At 44.3% G+C, this 16,584-nt stretch overlaps 2 protein-coding genes across 5 annotated transcripts in view; both read right to left on the bottom strand.

Moving 5' to 3' along the window:
• SLC12A3 (solute carrier family 12 member 3) overlaps positions 1-1,676 on the bottom strand; it is a 31,903-nt gene extending 30,227 nt beyond the window's left edge. For both annotated transcript variants that reach the window (XM_082233454.1, XM_082233455.1), the window contains exon 1: positions 1,320-1,676. In XM_082233454.1, the coding sequence (XP_082089580.1) occupies positions 1,320-1,622 (303 nt within the window). In that variant the 5' untranslated portion in view covers positions 1,623-1,676. The remainder of the gene's footprint in view (positions 1-1,319) is intronic.
• A 10,956-nt stretch (positions 1,677-12,632) lies between these two features.
• The window catches only part of NUP93 (nucleoporin 93), a 72,022-nt gene continuing 68,070 nt past the window's right edge, over positions 12,633-16,584 (bottom strand). For all 3 annotated transcript variants that reach the window (XM_082233470.1, XM_082233471.1, XM_082233472.1), the window contains 2 exons: positions 16,315-16,443; positions 12,633-12,862 (listed from right to left, as the gene is read on the bottom strand). In XM_082233470.1, coding sequence (XP_082089596.1) covers positions 12,752-12,862; positions 16,315-16,443 — 240 coding nt within the window. In that variant the 3' untranslated portion in view covers positions 12,633-12,751. The remainder of the gene's footprint in view (positions 12,863-16,314; positions 16,444-16,584) is intronic.

Raw genomic sequence — 16,584 nt, 5'->3', positions numbered from 1 at the left:
AATCTGATATTGAAAACAGATGTCAAGGATTCTCCACAATTCTGCTCTTTTGAACTTATGGGATGATCACAAAGCAATTTCCCAATCTATGGAAGGTCTTACATGAATACTCTGACCCAGAGCCAAAGACCTTTAGGACTTAAACCTCTTGTTGTGGCACAGGAATATAGATACTCTGGCTGCAGCAGAGTAAATAACACACAAATTATGCATTTCTAAGGATAAGGAAGACACAGAACATTTCTACACTGTTTGGCGGGATCTCATTGCTTATGTGTCAAATTCAGGTATACAAAACTCTCTTCCCCCACCAAATTGCGAAATCTGGCTTTCTTGATGTGTTTTTCTGCTTTTATTTTTTTCTAATTATCTGTTCTCTGTTTATTTGGGAAATGCAACCTCCTGCTCCTCTGTTTTGTAACTGATTATTTTTTGCTTATGCTGTTGATTTTATATTTTAAAAAACTTTGTTTGAAGAAAAAGAAAATAGAAGTTGGATCTGTGCCCTGAGACCGCCCCCCCCATCTCAAATGAATGTGTAATCAGACTGTCAGGCAGAAAACTCGATCCAAGCATGTGGATGTCAAAAGGGCACAAAAATGGGGCTATTTTCATGCCACTTCTCTATATACATTTTTAAAAATACAATGAGCAAAATAGCTCTATGATCTTATTTTTATTTTATTTTAAAAAATATCCATGGCTCTTGGCCAGTATTGCTTATTTCCATAAGAGCTTGTGGGGAAAGGCAGAAAAAAGAAATCAGAGTTGCGAAAGACCTCAAGAAAGAGTCCCCCAGAGAAGAGGCATTCTGAGCTACCCATCCTCAACCACTGTTGAGGTTAGCTCAATTAGTTAGAGTGTGGAACTGATAACAACAACATTGTGGGTTCCATCCCCATATGGGCTACCTGCATATTCCTACATGGCAGAGCTTGGACTAGATGAACCTTGGGATACTTTCCAACTCTACAATTCAATGATTCTGTGATCCAAGTAATGCAGATCAGGAAAAGTGCCCAAAGACCAACGAGGTTTTCTTCCAGCTAGGAAAGAATGTGGGGCAAGATTCAATGCTTTGTCCCCCTGGCTCCAGACCTGATGGAGATTGTGATCAGGCAGGGGCAGACCTGTAAAGAACAGTAGTTAGAGCGCCTGCTTTGCATGCAAAAGGTCCCAAGAGGAATCCCTAGTGGCAGGAGAGACCCCTGACTGAGCTGGATATACTGAAATAGATACACTCATGATTATAAGGCAGCTTCCTATGTTTGTGACTCTGTGCAACAGACATTCTGTGAACCAAACTGGCTTCAATTTACCTTGAGGAATGAGTGTAGATCAGACAAGGTAGGTCTGGTCTTCTTGGCTTCACCGGAGACTTTTGTGTTGGCATAGTTTTCATAAGTGGGGACAACTTCGATGGTGTTGTAGCCAAAGGTCCGCATGTAGAAAGTGTTGTTGTGGGTGAGGTGGTTGGCTTGGGCAGCGTCATAGGCAACTGTGTCCTCCTGGCCATAGTGAGGCCTGCCTCTGTCCTCGGTGCTGATCAGGGTGCTGATGGTAAACCTGCCGTTGGAGTTTGCCGGGTCAGCAGTCCGTTCCATCACCTGCGATTCAGCCATTTCATGGCCCTCTGCTCTTCGTTTTGCCTCTCCTTCAACTCACAGGCAAGGGATGGCGCAGATTTTGAGCATCTACTGCAACATCTAGGGGGGCATGGAAACTTTATACCCCGTGAAACCAGAAAAAACTGGCCGACCTCCTGCTCAGTTAACTCTTAACAGAGGGAAGTAATTGGCTCAAACCATCCTGAGCTGGTTGTTGAAAAGAGTAGCCTGGAGGGATTACTAAAGACTTGCTCGCCAACTCGCGTTCTAGATCAAGTCTATGATAACAGATTTTGAATTAAGTCCTGAGGACATATCAGCTAAAAATACAGCATTAGTGGGATGCTGGAATGGAGATACTTTTCTGATTCATTCTGTTTGGGTACATTGTGTTTCCTTTATAATTGGGTCAGGCAAGGCATGTCCTTGGAGGAAGGAGAAGAGGGTCTCTCCCAGTTGACCTCCTGGTTGAGTGTTCATCCTGATTTGCTTGCACAAAGCTTACCATGGAGGCTTATAAAGCATATGCCCTGATTTGTTTGCAGGGAAGTTATACAGCAATGGACACTTATCCTGATTTCTTTCCATGAAGGTTATATGTCTTCCTGTCAATTGACCATTATCTCAGGTTTTTTTTTGTTTTTTTGGCATTTCCCCATCACTTTCCTAATCACAAATGTCCGTTTTTAAAAGGGGTTGTTGTGGCAAAGCTCTTAAATTCACTTTATGCCACAAATATAAGAGTCACGGACCCATTTCATTGCAGATTATTGGACTGCAGATGGAAAGGAAGTGTCATAAGGCAGATAAGATCAGAACAGCCATGCAATGATTCTTACCGAAGGAGATGCAGAAATCCTTAGATCTTGCAACATTAATATAAGAAAAGTTAAGAGTAATGGAAGGAAAGAAACAATGAACAAGTAAATGATCTTTATTTGTTTGCTATTGAAATGTTTAATAAAAACACAATTAACATGAAAAGTTTCACCAACATTTTAATATTGTGATATGATTAACTCTAATAAAGAACAGGTGAGCTAGAAAAGTCAATTTCATTGTTGCCTGGTGGGTTGGGCCTAGAGTGGAGAGACCTGGGTTCAGCTCCCTACTCAGCCGTGAAGTACACTGGGTGACCTTGTACTGGCTACTGTTTCTCAGCCTAATTTACCTCACAGGGCTGTTGTGAAGATACAAGGGATTAAATGCATACACATTGTGCTCAGCTCCTTCAAGAAAGGGTAGGAAAATATAACAAATAAAACAAATTACAATTTTCAGATGCCTCCCCATTACATCTAACAATGGATTTTAAAAAGAGAATTAAAATAAACAGCAGATATGAAAGGAAATATAACAAGTACATTTTCTGTGCTATAGTTTAAAAGCCAAACTGGATGCAATGTGAAATGTGCTTCTCTTGTTTTTCCTCCCATGTTTACATCACTGAGGGAACTAATCCTGAATAGGACCACACTTTGCAGGAAGAGAGATTAATCCTCCTCTGCAAAAAAACCACACAACATTCTCACCAAAAATCACCTCTGAATTATTTTCCCCGGAAAGCGTCATTTCCCATTGCAGGTCAGCTTTCAGATCTTAAAGGCCTAAGCACAGGCCAACTTGCCTAGTTTAAAATCAAGTACCCTGCAATTTCAAATCCAGAGAAGTGGACACGGAGCAATGGATCCAAACTACAAGAAAGAAGATTCCACCTAAACATTAAGAAGAACTTCCTGACAGTAAAAGCTGTTCGACAGTGGAATTTGCTGCCAAGGAGTGTGGTGGAGTCTCCTTCTTTGGAGGTCTTTAAGCAGAGGCTTGACAACCATATGTCAGGAGTGCTCTGATGGTGTTTCCTGCTTGACAGGGGGTTGGACTCGATGGCCCTTGTGGTCTCTTCCAACTCTATGATTCTATGATTCTATAAGATGTCAAACATTCAGCAAAATGTTCAGTATTTAGAGGACAGCTGGGAAATACTTTGCATCAAAATTTATGGTGGAGAATCCTAAGAATTTATGGGAGCAAAATTGTTTTGGCTCTAGATTCATTCCCTCCCTCATCCCATTCTAAGGCCAGTGTGGCACTGCCATTGGTATCAGACCAGGAATGGGGAGGCCCAGACTCAAATCTTGCTCTCAGGCATGGGGTGAACACAGGCCAGTCTCTCTCAGCCTAACCAACCTCATAGGCCTCTTGTAAGGATGATACGGGGAAGGAGCAGACACCATGTATACAGTGGTACCCCGCAAGACGAATGCCTCGCAAGACGGAAAACCCGCAAGACGAAAGGGTTTTCTGTTTTGGAGGCGCTTCGCAAGACGAATTTCCCTATGGGCTTGCTTCGCAAGACGAAAGCCCATAGGGAAATCTCCGGGGACCTCTTTTAAATGCTGGTGGTGGGGAGCAAAGCCTTTCCCCCCCTCCGGCCTTCAGAAGGTCGGCAGGGGCCGAAAGGCTTTGCTCCCCACCGCCAGCATTTTAAAAGCAGTCCGGGATAGCAGGGAAGAGCTTCCCGCTATCGCGGACGGCTTTTGAAGGCAGGCGGGGGGGGCAAAGACTTTCGCCCCCCGCCCGCCTTCAGAAGAGGTCCAGGACCTCTTCTGAAGGCGGGCGGGGGGCAAAAGTCTTTGGCCCCCCTGCCTGCCTTCCCAGGGGCTTTTACATCGCCCCGGACAGCGGAGAAGTCCTCCGCTGTCCCGGGGTTTTTTAAAATGCTGGGGGTGGGAAGAAAAGCCCTTGTCCCCCCCCCAGCCTTCAGAAGAGGTCAGGGGACAGACTGTCCCCAGACCTGGTCTGAAGGCAGTTTCCCTAGGAACGCATTAATTGATTTTCAATGCATTCCTATGGGAAACCGTGCATCGCAAGACGAAAAACTCGCAAGAAGAAAAAACTTGCGGAACGAATTAATTTCGTCTTGCGAGGCACCACTGTATTGCCTTCAGCTTCTTGGAGGAAAGGTGAGATAATAATAATAATAATAATAATAATAATAATAATAATAATAATAATAATATCCTCTTCTTCCTCCTCCACCAATTTTCAACCACTTTTAGAAGTATAAACAGCAATGCTGAAAATCTTTCATTTCCAGAGCATACTGGATAGCCTATCATGAGCATTCCTAGTTAAGAAAATTTGCCAGGAAACTATGCAAAGCGAGATTGCTGTTGCCCATTGCACTGGGAGGCCTGAGTTCCAAAGTCACATGGCAATTTAAAAGCAGTGACAGATAAGGATCTCGAGAGACAGCCAGTCAAAGCCCAGCCATAAAGCTCAGTTCTGGCTCTGGAAAAGCCACTTGAAATTCAGCACTGTGACTCATTTCATCAGGTTAATGGGAAAATGTTTTCTGCTGTTCCTCTGGGGTGTTTGTCGAATGCAGTAGGCTTTATGTTTATTTTATTTTTTAAAAAACAGGATATATTTTAGCTACTGTGTTCTGCAAGTTTTTATTAAGGAGTCCTGATTGTTGTGTTAGCAAGTTCCTACTTGGGGTTACTGACTGCATTGTGGTTTCACCCTTGCCTTACACCAGTTAGACCACCAGTCCAGCCCTACCTGAAGAGGCCATTGGGTATTGAACCTTGGACATTCTGCATACAAAGCAGGGGCTCTGCCGCTGAACTACAGTACTTCCCATGACACCAAAGAACCAGCCCACAAACACAGCCTCTCCCCACTCCAGTCACCACCATCATGAGAACTGCTACAACTGCAGGGCTCCATGGCTGAATTGTTCATGTCTCCAAGGGCACTTAGATAACCACTGAGAAGCCAAGGCTGCTCTCACAGATGGAAATGGCCTTTGCAAATTACAGCTGGCTTCAGAGGGTGGGCCAGTTCAGCTTTGGGACTCGGCTTTTAGACACCAATTGGAGAGGCAGGGGGAGAAATCCAAAGTATGTAATGCCAGGTTGTTCTCATTTAGGGCTTTGGGGAAAACCACACTCACAAGAATGTGAGAAGAGCCTGGCTGCTGGATCAGGCCAAAGCCCCATCTAGTCCAGCATTCTGTTTTCACAGTGGTCAACCAGATGCCACTTGGAAGCCCACAAGCTTCCCGGCTCTCTCCCCCCTTGTGATTCCCAGCACACTGCTTCTGACATTGGAGGTAGAACATAGCTATGGAGGTGGCGCATAGCCAGGATGGCTAGTACTAACTCCTCCCACTGCAAAGGTTTCAGGCCAAGAGAAGTCTTCACCATTACTTGTTGAATTGTCCTTTTTTAAAGCAGAGATGCTAGAGATTGAACCTGGAACCTCCTGTGTACAGTGACTGGGCTCTGCCTCCGAGCTGTGGTCTATTCCCTGAAGAACTCTATCTACTTTCTGGTGCGGCATGCACCTCCCAGCTGAAAGGTGCTCACAGCACAACGGGGAAACAGTGGAACAGCAAAGCCAGGGAGTCAGGAATTACTTGCGCATCACCATAACCACTGCCACCACCTCCTCGAAATGGAGAAATATGTGCCTAAAAGGTGTCTTCACTAATTTAAAGAGCATAGACACACAATGGGGAATAATTACTCTAAACAGAGATACAGCCCATCTCCCCCTAGTGTAGAGGGCTTTGACCAGGTGATGCAAGCGCCAGCAGAGTTTGCAGCTGATGGACCTGCTCTCTCTCCTTAGCAATATCTAAACCAGATGTTTATCAGGCAGCCCTTCATAGAGAGGACTACGACCACCCTTGCCCAGCGGTTCTCCAAAGCCTGGATATAGAGTAGTCCATGGTTTTCACACTCACAATATCATGGAAGCAACACACACATATAAATACACACACATCTGCTGTTGAAGCAGCTTTATTTTCAAAACTCACATCCCAGCTGCGTTGGGAAGAGAGTCCGTGGCAAAAGAGAAGAGGAACGGAAGAGAGTCAACGGAAACGACACTGGAGTGAATCTGCAGCCTCTCCGATGCTGGATGCGTAGGGAAGGCAAGTGGTATGATGCAACCCTGGTGTAGTGAAATAGCCGGATAGTAAGATGCGCTTTTTGTCGGCCTGATTCACAACACCAGCTGCAGCAACGATACCGAGACTCCAGGCTGGGGGCTGCCAGGTTCCTGATCCACCTTGGGAAACAGCTTGCCGATGTTTCGTTTCAAGAACAAATCACACTACTTTTTTTAAAAAAAAAACCACACTTGCATTTTTTTACTCTTCTTCTTAGACAATTTCATTCATTCAAACCCCAAGGCCCATCACAGGATTTAATGCAAGCAACAGGTCAATGATGACAACCAACAAGAAGCCAAATAGATTAATTCTACACCTAAGTAATTTAATTAATTTCAGTGGGCATGACCTGAATACAATTTAATTGGATACAGCCCACTGTCTTTAAACAGGAACAAAATCCATGTCATTCATCATAGTGGGGAAGACAGGCCAGATGTGGCTGATCAGTCTGTCAGGGAGTTAAACTGCTGATGGGCAGCTTCAAAGTTTCTCTAGCTTTCCTTTCTTATCTTTAAACTGAACTTGGAATGGGGAAGGCCCTTCAAGGAGAGGAATGTCCTTTAGGTCAGAAGTCATCAGCCCCATGAATATGGTTTTGGACACCACCATGAGATTTATGGATGCTAATGTTCTGTTGAATTATGTACCAATTCTTTGGAACCTGACAGAGGGACAATTTAGCTGGCTTCTAAGGGTACTTGTGGTGGCTAAACCACTAATACTTCAATATTGGAATCAGATGTCTACCCCTTCCAATCATACAGTAGACAGAGGACATAACTGGCAGCAAATGAGGTGACCATAACCACAAGAAAAATGGGGAATTCTCTGATATAGTACAGCTCTATTTGCTTGACTTTCTGGGCACTGGGCTGGACCTCCAGCTATTCTACTCCCTTACACCTACTATTATGATTTAATGTATATTGTTGTATTTGTTTTTTATTTTGGAAAAGTCAAGTTTAAAAAATGGTTAATAACAGCAGCAAAAGACTGTCCTTTGCAAAGTGAGGCACACAGCCGCATTATCATGTACAGAATTTGGAAAAAACAGTGGCTGATAAAAACAACAATATATTTAAAACTGTCAATTCCTTTTGAGATCATCCACCTTTTACCATTTATTCAATGTATGTGTTTGTTTATTTTTAACAGCACTACCAGATCTCCATATTTTACCTTTTGAAGGAGGAAGAAATCTTTAATATTTCCTTTTCCGAACCCACCAACTTTCCTTTGCTGGTGATTATACTGACCTCCATCAATATACAGCCTAATTCTTAATTCTATGAACATTTATTTGAACCTATTGATATTTGTAGGGTTTATCCTAGAGGAAAGGGCACAACCCACACAGAATTAAGCACTTTGGCACTGCATTGTTTTCAAATGGAGAGATTTATGCACACGTTTAAGATTCCCACTGAACTCAATGGACCTGAAAAGGGCTTCAATCATGAGTGGAATGTGCCCAGTCCACCAAATGCACAGGATTGTTACCTAAAGCAGGGGTGTCTCTTAATTTCTCAGAATGAAGCAAGTTTTAGGGCTATTAGCCTCAATATGGTTAAAATTAAACTTAGAATGGTTGAAATAAAGAAAATGGATGCTACATCTTGCCTGCTTTAAGCTACCATGGCATAAATGACCCTCCCAATTCCCTTTTGCCAACGGGAGAACCAAATTCTTCCCAACCCCAGTGAGAACAGTCAGGTGACACAAATCCACTTCCAGCCACCGTGGAGATGTTGTGCCAAAATCAATTTACTAGAAGACCTTAGGAACATGGTGCCCATTCCCTAAAAAATGCACAGAAAACATTTTAGAAGAGAGACTGTGAATGACCATTTCTTCTTTCAGCAGAAACTTTCACACATCTTTGAAATTAAAGAAGAATTATTCATTTGTTTGGCATGAGGAGGGAAGTTCCTGTCATGAGCATGCAGTGAAAGTGCCTGGTGGGGGATGACGGGAGTTCCAGTCTGACAACATCTGGAGAGTAGCAGACTGTGCAAAGCTGAGCTGACTAGTTCAATCCACACTAATTGGTCCTAACCTGTGATGTCTCAATGGACAGGGGCCACACCAGTGCTGGTTGCCAGTTTTTACTGAAATCAGGTGGTTGGGAGCTAGTGGTAGTTCAAACAGGGTTGAAAGGAACACATGTACATTATTGCTAAATTATTATTAGCTAAGAATTAGCTTCATGTGTGTGTGTGTGGGGGGGGGAGAGGCCTGCAGGGGTTCTGGCTTAAACATGGAAGATGCAAATAATAAGTTAACACCCTCCCTTTGTTCCCTTTATACTGGTACTGAGTTACTGGATGGAGTAATTCTAATATTTTCCAATCAATAGAGAAGAGTGGGTAGATTTGCAGACTGAGATTTGAGATAGTTGCTTGTTGATTGATTGGAAGCAAACATTTATTTCTTTCCCTGAACAGTTTGCCATTGTATATTTTAATTTTGGTTTGTATTCTAGCAGTGTGTGTGTGTGTGTGTGTGTGTGTGTGTGTGTGTGTTTGTGTAATTGTGCTTTTCTGTTTGCAGAAGGACCTATTAAAGAGCCTATTAATCAAGTAACTTAAATCCATTGCTTTCAACAGGTCAATTTGACAATGATTTAGCCAGATGTCACCCTGCATTATTTCACCAGGGAAACAAGTTATTATGAGATACCCAAAGTTGGTTTAGCTCTGTATTTATCTTAAATGCTTTTAGAATCATTTTTATGGAACACAAGCAGCCATTATTTCAAAGCCTTTGCTAAAACCCAATGGGAGCGTGACTGCAATAAATTACTGGCTCAGAATATCCAGCTCCAACCCCAGGCTATTATGCTGCCCTTTTCCTGACAGTAGAAATGGCACAAATGTGAGTTTTCGACACACTGGGCTCATTGACAGATTCAACTCAATTTTATCAGGACTTAAATCATGGTTTAGGCCTGTCTTCTCCTACAAAGACCCATCATCTCACACGTGAGAGCATCATGGAAATTAATCCTCAACTGACCCCAGCTATGGGGTTCATTGATCCTTTGTGATTCAAGCTCTGAGCAGCTGATTAACTCACAGGTACTGCATTTGGGTTTCCATCTCACCTTATCTGCACACCTTGACCTGTGTGAGTATCTACCGGTATCTGTCCATCATCTTCACCACCCACCCCAGTGCACCTACGTAGGCTGTTGCCTAGTCCATGTCTCAATAAACTTGTCCACCTTTAAAGAATAGTGAGGTTTTATTGTAAAAATGTAATGTGGTTTGGGGTATGCATGTGCAAGGCTGACCCAAGACACCTGACACTGCATGGGCCTGTATCGTATTATCCAAAGAGCTGTGCCCAAGCATCATCTGAAACATAGCAAGTGATCTTGGAGCTGGCGATACTCCAGGCAACTTCTTGTGCACCTGAGTTCCCCATGTATGTATGTACGTACATGTGGATGGAGTTTAGCGACTTACTGTCACCTGCCACACAGCCATGACTTCTTGGCCAAGGGTCACCAACATGGTGCCCATGGGCACCAATGTGCTCACGAGCAGCTCTTGGCATATGCAGAAAGGTCTCAGTAAATATATCCTCCAAAATCCACACTGCCAAAGAGGCTGTTTGCCCTATCTCAACTTCTCCTCCATTGAACATGCCCTCTTAAACATGCTTTCATATCACTGGATGCCAGGGGTACCCCCCGCCTTCTGAAAAAAGGAAATTGTTTGTTTGTGAGAGTGGCAGAGGCTGGCATTCACATCTCTCCCTCCCCCATTTATTCAGGTGGCACACCTCTCCCTTTTTCTGCTCTTTTAGGTGTGGTAGCCATTTTGTATTATGTCATTTCATACACTACTTTCTTTCTGTGACTGGCACCCACAGCACTCGCACAGATCTCCCTTGAGGAATTCCTATCATATTCTCTCCAGCTCTTAATCTCATCCCTCCCCCTTTTCTTTATGTTTTCTCAGTTATTGCCTTTAAAAAAAATCACTTTTGAAATAAGCCACAACAAAGCAGCCAATTAGCAAATCATGCTGTAGATTAGTGATGATTTTTGTTGGCCCTGGTCCACTCTTTGGCTTTGTTGGATTTCTGTTTGCTTTTGTCTTGTTGCATTTTGCGAAGTTTGTTGGTTTTAAAATCTATTTGTATGTTCCAACTTGTGTTTTACCCTGGAATCATTTAATGAAGGTGGTTAAGATATATTTTAAATAAGCAAAACCAACAGAGAAATTGAGGCTGATTTGCTTAATCATATTCTGACTGTTGATTCTGGGTTTCCCATGAACACCCACAAAGAAGGGAGAAGCCAACTCTGGAACTGTATGAAGTGGGGCTCCTGCTTTTTTTATGGCAGCCCCACCTCCCTCCCTAATAGGTAGAACAGCCTTTGCTAATCTAGTGCTCTCTGGATGTTTCAGACTACAGTTTCCACCTACTAAACATTCAGGAGGCACTAAGTTGGTAACTTACCTTGTGTCCTAATGTTATGGTGATGAGCATTCCTCCCTGCTCAGGATCACTAATCATCTCTAGCAGAAGTGGATAAATGTTTGGCATGAAATGCTACCAGGACCAGTTGTACTATATCTTATGGAGGGGAAGAACGGAACCCCAGATGCTGATGTTTTCCATGGCAGTTCTTATAGTTTCACTCTACACCTTCCTGATCTACAGAAGCACTGAAGTCTAGACGCAAGGTCTAGACTATGAGGAGGCAGGGAGGATGCTGCCTCCCACACTGAAATTGGAGACACTGACCTCACTGTTGGAGAATCAGGGACCTAAACAGCCTCTAGAACAGGGGTCAGCAAACTTTTTCAGCAGGGGGCCAGTCCACTGTCCCTCAGACCTTGTGGGGGGCCAGACTATAGTTTGAAAATAAAAATGAACAAATTCCTATGCCCCACAAATAACCCAAAGATGCATTTTAAACAAAAGGACACATTCTACTCATGTAAAAACACACTGATTCCTGGACTGTCCGCAGGCCAGATTTAGAAGGCGATTGGGCCGGATCCGGCCCCTGGGCCTTAGTTTGCCTACCCATGCTCTAGAAGTATTCAACTGCACCTCCCTGCTTTCCAAAGGAGTGCATGCCATTGCATGCGAGGGAATGCTGCAAAACGTAAGCAGCAGGATGGCTTGAACCCAAGGATGCATGAATGGGACTCTACTCATGCAACAAGGAGTCCCTGCCTGCCCCTCTCCACACTGCCATCCTCTGTACCCCCTGAAAAGCCACCCTTGAGGGCTGGAAGATCCACCAGAGATGCACAGGTGGGGGGGGGTGCTGCAAGAAGGGGGTGGGCTTCAGCTAGTGGATATGTAATTTGTGCAAGAGCACTTTGGGATTCAAATATCCTGCAGCCAATGCAGGTAAGAGTTAATTATATGATATAATTTAGGACCAACACATCTCTCGCATCTCATAGCAGTAGAAAATTAAGCTTCATCAATTTCCTAGGAAAAGAGTTGCCAACATGGTGACCATAAGTGCAACAGTACCCTCGAGGTTTTCCCCTGACACCCACAAAATCTAAGATGAACCTTATCTTACTGCCCACCCCCTGTTCATGAGGTGGTGAGAATGGTAACCCGTTTCTCCTTGAGAAGGACATAGAACTGAAAGAGAAAACTGAGTGACACTTTCCTGCTTCCCCTTTCAGAGGCTCGGATTAGATTTGCTAGTTTAAACTTTTACCCAGATCACTTGGGAAAGTGTGTGTGTGTGTGTACTTTCTCTTTTTCTGTCTCCCAGGGATTGGGCACAGGGAGGGGAGGTTGATGCAGGGAGAGAAATGTCCAGGGACGTGGTATACCTATGGCACTTGCTTAAAAATCCAAAATGTGCCCATGGACTGAAAAACATCAATGACCCCAGCCTGAGGAATTAAAATAAAGGACACAGTGCCTGCCTCCATAGAGCCTGCTCCTTCATTAAAATGAGCTTCCCCCTTCCCCCACCTCTCGAAACAAAGAAATATTGTAAAAAGCAAAATAAATGAATAAGTGAACATAAATAATGGCAAAAGTAAAGCAAAATGTCAAAACAAATATAAATCAAAAAAATTTATTGTGGTTGACAAAGTACATAATACAAAAAGCAAAAAACCCCAACTTAAACTGGGCCGCCCACTGAGGGTACCAACAGCATCTGGCAGGTTTCCCAAGGTGCCTAGTTCATGAGGACCTCCATCTGCACCAGCCGTGCGTTGGTGTCTCCTGAGGTTCGGTAGGGGATCATGCCGGCAAAGGTGATCAGCGCCCGAGCTTGAGATCGGAGTTTCTACAAAGCACAGAAACAGAACGCTTTGACTTATATTTTAACTGGAGATGGGTATTGGGTGAGAGACTCTTCTTAGAATGGAAAGGATGGGTGGACAGATCTAAATACAAAGTACCGTATTTTTTGCTCCATAACACTCACTTTTTTCCTCCTAGAAAGTAAGGGGAAATGTCTGTGCGTGTTATGGAGCGAATGCCTGCGGGTGGCGGGGGGATCTGCTGCAGTCGTGAGCAGAGGATCCATGGTTCCCCTTCCTTCCCTCCTCCGTGGCTCGCTTTGCTCGCTTTGAAACAGCAAAGCGGGAGAAGAGCCACTGAGTGGGGAGAAGAGAGGGACAGAGAGCCTGGTTACAAAGCACGGATCCACATAGATCCTCAGGATTTTTGCATTGGGTCACCCCAAATTCACCATCAGATCACATAGCATCTCCATGGCTACAGCCTGCACCCAAAAAATCACGCACCCACTGTTGCCTGGGGCCGCAGTGGTGCAAAAACGTGGTTACAAAGCATGGATCCACATGGATCCTCAGGATTTTTGCATTGGGCTACCCCAAACTCACCGTCAGATCACATGTCTGTGGCCACAGCATGAACCACAAAAATCATACATCCACTGTTTCGTTTAGAATATTTTTTTTCTTCTTTTCCTCCTCCAAAATCTATGTGCGTGTTATGGTCGGGTGTGTGTTATAGAGCGAAAAATACGTATGTAAAAAAAATAATAATGAAGCTGTAGACCACCAAGCAACATGACCATCCCAGAAATAGATGTATGCGTTTAGTGCAACCAGGAGTAATCTGTGGGGGCTGGGTAATATTGCGCTTAGAGGAAGAGCAAAGGTCACAGAGCACAATTGTTGCCAGAGGACCTTCTATGCATGTAGAAAGTCTAGGTTCAACCCCTGATATCTTGAGTTAGGTTATAAATGCATCAAATAAATATGTGTTTGGCTCTGTTTCCATCAGAGTTGAAATATGTGGTTCGAGTGACCATATGCTTCAGACATAGGCAAACCCGGCCATCCAAATGTTTTGGGACTACAATTCCCATCATCCCTGACCACTGGTCATGTTAGCTAGGGATGATGGGAGTTGTAGTCCCAAAACATCTGGAGGGCCAAGTTTGCCTGATATGCTTTCAGAAATAGTTCAGAATTAACTGAACTCACAAAAACTCCTTATCCTCTAACACCCAGCCAGCAGTTATTTTGGAAGGTCTTGCAGTTACTGACTCCTGCTGTGGGGGGAGGGACCTCTGGAGCACCCAAGGACTCTTGCTGAGACTGACTAGCTACGCACTTTGAGGTTAAAGCTACTTGACTTCAGAGAAACCTTGACTGTGCAAGTGTTGCACTTCCTGATGAAGTACCCAGTGCCAGATGGGTTGTGGGATCAGTATCAGCTAATGCAGGCAGTTGATTGGTACTGGCGGCAATATGTCTGACCCTGTGCCCTCTGGATCCCTGTCCCTTTTGGCTTATTAAATCTAACAAGAGGGGGGCTGGCTGGTTGGATCCAGAATGTGGTTAATGCTTCATTGCATGAGGGGACAGTCCTTATTGCCTTCAAATAGGTGGTGGTTCAGGCAGCTCCTTAAAAAAAAAAATCAGCCCTGGACCCCTTGAACTGGAAAGACCAGTTACAAATACACCTTTTTTGAGGGAGTAGGTGGTGGAGAGGGTTGCGGTGAGCTAGCTGTGAGCATTCCTGGATGACACAAATTATTGAGTTTGGAATAATCTGGGTTCAGGCCTGGGACTGAGTTGGCCTTGGTCACCCTGATGGATTAACTTTACACAGGGGGAGGGTGACCTTGCTCCTGCTTGTGTCTCTGCGGTTTTTCTGTAGAATGAAAATTTGGGGCCCTGTGTCACTGTGGCTCTGGTCCTACCTAAGGAACCAAGTCCAGAGAGTGGCATCGGCAGAATTATTTTAGGCCCCTTGGCAGTTATGCTATAGGGTGCCCCAAGTGCTGTTTAATATCTACATGCCACTGGGAGTTGCCATCAGGCATTTCAGTGCAAGGTGCCATCAGAATGCTGATGACCATCAGCACTATTTCTCTGTAATCTTTGAATCTGAAGGCTTTTTAAAAATTTAAAGCAAGTGCTATATAAATTTTATGAAATAAAATAATATCTTATGAGCAACTTCTAGACAAATAAGCAGTAGAAGATTATGATGATGCAGCTCTGTTTGGAGACTGAAATACCATTGCCCTCAAAGGTCTTCGGGGACAGATTGGCATGGCTGGTGGAGCCCCTTTCTTCCCGTCCTTGTTTGTGGAAAACAATTTAGAACTGAATTGCTGTTGCCCTCTCTACCGAGGTTAAAGGAGGCCTGGAGGTGCAGGTGTTCCATTTGTTATAAATTATTTAATCAAAAGCAGGAGCCACCCAAATACCCCGCCTGTTACCTCCCAAATGCCTTCAGTGCCAATTACTTTCCCTTTCCTTTCTCAAGGGGGCATGAGAATGCCCTTTGGTGCCAGTAAAAATCCCAAAGCAAATAAACACAGTTGTTATGACCTGCAATGACACTGAAATGGCTGGATTTGTATTCTCTTAGTGCTACCTTTTACGGATTTCCATTTGATTCAAGACTTAACATGCAGAAAAAGAGTCAAGTGTGGATGAGGTGGTGTTTCCAAACTTCCAAACTAGTAAGGTTTGGGCACAATGTGGGCATATGGGACAGGAAAACACCTCCTTTGGGTCCCATCTCTAAATCAGTTGAAACAGAGTTTCCAAAGAAAGAAAGGGAGTGAAGTTGTGTGAACACAAGGGTATGCCATGAAACAATAATCCACGTGCCCAGAGGAGGGGACCCTTCCACGGGCCCAAACCTTGCTGTGAATGGGAGTTTCCAAAGAGAGGACTCTTCCAGTGCTGCCAAAGGTGCAAACTTCAGATGCATTCATGGCATGACCTTTGCCAATTCACTTTTTTGGTCTGCCTCCCCAGTAAAAGGAAAGCAGGCTTATCCTGGCCCCAAAAACAATAAGGTGGGCTTGCATTTCAAGACAGGCATCTAAGCTCAGGAAGCTTTCTTAGCATTCACATGTGCCAGTGTGGTCCAAGGATAGGATTAGATTCGGAGCAGGGATCTTTTCGTGAGCCTCGCTAAGATAGTTGTAATTTCTCAGTTCTCTCTCCATGGAGCAGTAATAAAATATAATTATTACTGTTATTATAAATGCCGTAACTAACACTCTGGGCCGGCAACATTGCCTACCATGATTAGTTTTGTTTTTACCTGCCTACAGCAAGAATGGGGATCATGTGGCTCTCCAGGGAAATGTTGCTGGACTACGGCTCCTATCGTCCTTGACCATTGGGTCAAGCTGGCTGGGGCTGATGGGAGCCGGAGTCAAACAACATCAGGAGGAGCACAGGTTCTCCATCCCTGACCTACACAGCGTCTTATGGGATTGAGGGAAGAGAAGCTTACCAAATCTCGGTCCTCCATGACACGAGGGGGTTTGGCAGGGGTGGCTGGGCTGGTGCCTTTCAACCTCTTGTACTGGGTAAACAAAATATTCATTGTTGCAAGGAGGACCTCTGACAGATTGTGTCTGATCTGCGAAAACAAGGGAAAATAAAATGCAAAAAGGAATGAAAGGCAAGGCAGGGAGCCAAGGGTCAATTTGTGCCCCACAGGCAGTCAAACTGGGTAGTGCACTTTCTTGATACACCACATTCAACCAACAAGGCTTGAGAA

Source organism: Podarcis vaucheri (assembly GCF_965113315.1).
Source record: "Podarcis vaucheri genome assembly, chromosome: 7".
Classification (NCBI taxonomy): Eukaryota; Metazoa; Chordata; class Lepidosauria; order Squamata; family Lacertidae; genus Podarcis; species Podarcis vaucheri.
This window is presented reverse-complemented; position numbering and strand designations above follow the sequence as displayed.